General features: G+C 26.6%; 1 protein-coding gene across 1 annotated transcript in view; it reads right to left on the reverse strand.

Annotated features, from left to right (window-relative positions):
- Positions 1 to 1,513: 1,513 nt before the first annotated feature.
- LOC108746591 (MOB kinase activator-like 3) overlaps positions 1,514 to 3,779 on the reverse strand; it is a 139,999-nt gene continuing 137,733 nt past the window's right edge. The window contains exon 5 of the mRNA XM_018483452.1: positions 1,514 to 1,759. Coding sequence (XP_018338954.1) covers positions 1,592 to 1,759 — 168 coding nt within the window. The 3' untranslated portion in view covers positions 1,514 to 1,591. The remainder of the gene's footprint in view (positions 1,760 to 3,779) is intronic.

Here is a 3,779-nt window from a genome sequence, read left to right on the forward strand (position 1 = left end):
TCAACTCAATGCGCAAAATCCTCTTAATCATCAAAGATTTGAGATTTGACAACTTTTTATCCAAACTGGCACTATAGAAACTGATATTGCAATTGTCAAAAACGTTCAAGTGTCTCGGAGTGACACTCGTTGAGAATACACTGCTTAATGAAACGTGCGTGTACATAATTCTTCACAATAAGACGGCGGCATTTAATCCAAGATTTCAAGCAATTGACAGCGTGAGAACCGAAGTGAAAGCGAATAAAATCAAAATAAGAGCGGTGAAAAGTACGCATTGTTGACGCCAGCGTTAAAATTAAATAACAACGGTGTAAAGACTCTTTATGTATAAACAAAATAAACAAAATAAATGGCGAAAAAGAGTCGACGCATAATATATTTAATTAAAGATAATAGTCATAGATACATAAAAAAAGTAAAACGGCGTATATTAATATATAAAACAAACAAGTTTAAAATGTTGCGTCACTGAATGTTATCAATTTATTATTTTTTTTGTTGTAATCTTTTATGTCTTTTCGGATTATATTCTTTTTACATTTGAGGAAGGCTCAATCCAGCAGCCGAAACTTGTTTGTTTTATATATAATATTAATATACGCCGTTTTACTTTTTTTATGTACTATTTTTATGTACTTTTTCTATGACTATTATCTTTAATTAAATATATTATGCGTCGACTCTTTTTCGCCATTTATTTTGTTTATTTTGTTTATACATAAAGAGTCTTTACACCGTTGTTATTTAATTTTTTAATAAGTTTTTAACGAATAATAAGTGACGGCTAAATCCTGTTGGAGGTCATTTAGGGTCATGACCTTAACAGCATATATCAAGGTCAAGGTCATTGAGGCTGGGCTTACCAAATCAGTACTTTTACCGAAATTGGTTTATAAAATAAAAATCTTTTAACAATATTCATAAGTATTATAATATAATAGTAACCCTTACTTTACAAGACGAGTCACTAATGACCGAGCGATTCCTATTCGTGCAAGTTTCTTTGAGTCTGTCGGTAATTATAAATTACTACATTTTATTATTTTCCAAAATAAAGTTCCAATAATTATTCTAGAAAGTTAAAAGTATGTTGATTAATTTTTAGAGATTTTTTAATTATTCTGAATAGGCAAAAAAACGGACGGGTTTAGTAATCTCTGTTTATATGGATGAGGCATCAAATTGTATCTTGTTGGGTTAGTATTATTTTTTATGTTTTCAATGCATTTGTTTATAAAAGAAAAATTTGAAAAATTATTTATAGTATAATTAACTAGTTCGAGTCATCAGCCTCTTTTTTATTAAAAAAAACATTTTTTTATATTTTTAAATATATAACTAATAAAACAATCTTTACAATAAGACGATGCACATAAGATAAGGAACATTTAAAACTACCAATATTTCCTACAGCTAATTATTTTTAAAAGCGCATAGTTAAGAAAATATACAATTAAAATGTCATAAACTATATTGTCACATGAAATGAATAAATTTATTACGATTTCCTTTTCTTATCTTTCTCGAGGTTTTGTTGTTCTACTATAACTTGAAATTATCAATTTTGTCTAATGTGACTACGAAATAACTATCTGCCTTGATTACTTGATGGTGCTGTGTTTTGAGTAGGAGAAATACTATCCTTACAAACTTTAGCAGTCATCTCGGCTAACGGTTCTAATTCTTTAGAATTAATTAAATCAAATTCTGTTACAAAATAGTAGAAATGCTTGTAACATGTATTCACGTGTGCTTCCTAAAATATTATAATATTAAAAATTAGATAAAATAATAGGCTTAACAAATTAAAATTTAAGTTAAATAATGAAAGAGCAATGAGCCACGCTAGTTATTATTCTAGTCTATAATAGTATATTGAATGTCTATAATAGTATATTAAAATCTGTAATAGTATATTGAACGATAAAATGAATTTGACACACGGTAAACATTATGAGATTACACAATTTTGATTTTTAGAATATTCCTTAACAAATTCGAACAATTTTCTCCAAACATTTCGATAAATTAAGTCATCAATGATAAAGCGGAATAAACAGTTATCTATATTGCTTAAACGTTCGATGTTGAGATTAAAGATTAATAGAAATGATAAGTTTTAAGGATGTTTAGTATTTATTTCTAAAATATTAAAAACTTAATAAAAATTATACAGATTGTTCTTAAATTTGTTCGGAGACTTATAATAAAATTCAGAGTTGATTTACTGAAGCGATTCAAAATTATAAGGATATTAATTTGCAACAAATTTATTTAATACTTATTTTCAAAATATTAGGAATTTAATAATAATTTTATATATTATTATTCTACTTTTACGTCTGAGTCTTTATGTAAAATTTTAGCACAATTTTCTTATTAGTTTATTTAATTTTTGGTAATTATGTAGAATAAGAGACCCTCTCTCCGCGCGATGACTTTGATCTTGACATCTGTTGTCAAGCTCATGACCCTGAGTGATGTTCAATATGTTTTAGCCATTATTCCTTATTCGCTAAAAAGTTATAAACAAAATAAATTTAAGAAATATCGTCTTTTTTCTAGTATATGAAACAATAATTCTCTGTTCTAAAATAAATATCTCTCTTGCCTAAGGGCAACAACTTTCCACGAGAAGTGAGTGGTGAATCTTGCTTCGCACAAAAAGTTAAACATTTATAAATAGGAAGAGGTATAGGATATTACTTAATATTATATGTATATAACAGAAATACAATGTTATTTCTTAAACTTTTTTGGTTAATAACTTTTTAACGAATAACGGTTAAAACCTGTCGGAGATAACTCAAGGTCATGACCTTGACAACATATGTCATTAAAATCTGTGAAGTCGCCTGTAATATACGTAATTACGGCTATTTTTGGCTGACTATTTGACTGATGTTTTTAGTTGATATTATATAGACAAAACATTCTTAACTCTCTGTTGGCAAGATGGACTTTCAGAATATGTCTAGCAAAGTAAGGTCGATCCAATCGCGTGCTTATTTTTTATCTAATTAATATAAATAAGTGAAAGAAGTAAATAATAACATAAAACTTTATCTCCTATTTATTTATAAATAAAAATATAGTTTTATAGTGCATTTATTACTTTATAAATTTATATTTTGAATTAAACAAAAACTTTGACTAGTACTACATATTGTAAATAAATTGCTTCAGTTTTGAAATATTTTATATATAGGTAATTAAAATAACTATTATAGAAAGACATTGCACAATAGTCATAAAAAAATCTTTAGCTTATTGCCTTAGTCTCAAAATAATAAACAAATAGTAAATATCATAAATTATAAAATCTTATCTGAATTTATATTATAAAAGCAGCGTGGATATAAACAAACTTTGACATAGACAAGAATTGGAGGGATACAGTGTCACTTACTTAAACGATTTCTACCGCTAAGACATTTTGTGAACGAATTGAAAATAAGTTACCCGAGACTGCATATGTAAAATAAACAGTGCATATATAATATAAAATAAATAAACCGTGGGGTCATTTTTACCAACGGAGGATATATATTTTTAACATGTAATTGTAAACAATTATTGAACAATGAATAAACACACTCTGATGTCATAGTGATTTTCATTGGATGTATTTTCATTGGATTTATTTGGAGAGAGATAATGTATTGACATCTTAATATATATATACAATATATATATTATATGTATGTATGTACATGCATATATTCTTTTGTATACGTTCGACGATTATAAAAGATCATACAAAAGTGGGTTGGTCT

This window comes from Trachymyrmex septentrionalis, unplaced genomic scaffold (genome assembly GCF_001594115.1).
Source record: "Trachymyrmex septentrionalis isolate Tsep2-gDNA-1 unplaced genomic scaffold, Tsep1.0 scaffold18, whole genome shotgun sequence".
Classification (NCBI taxonomy): Eukaryota; Metazoa; Arthropoda; class Insecta; order Hymenoptera; family Formicidae; genus Trachymyrmex; species Trachymyrmex septentrionalis.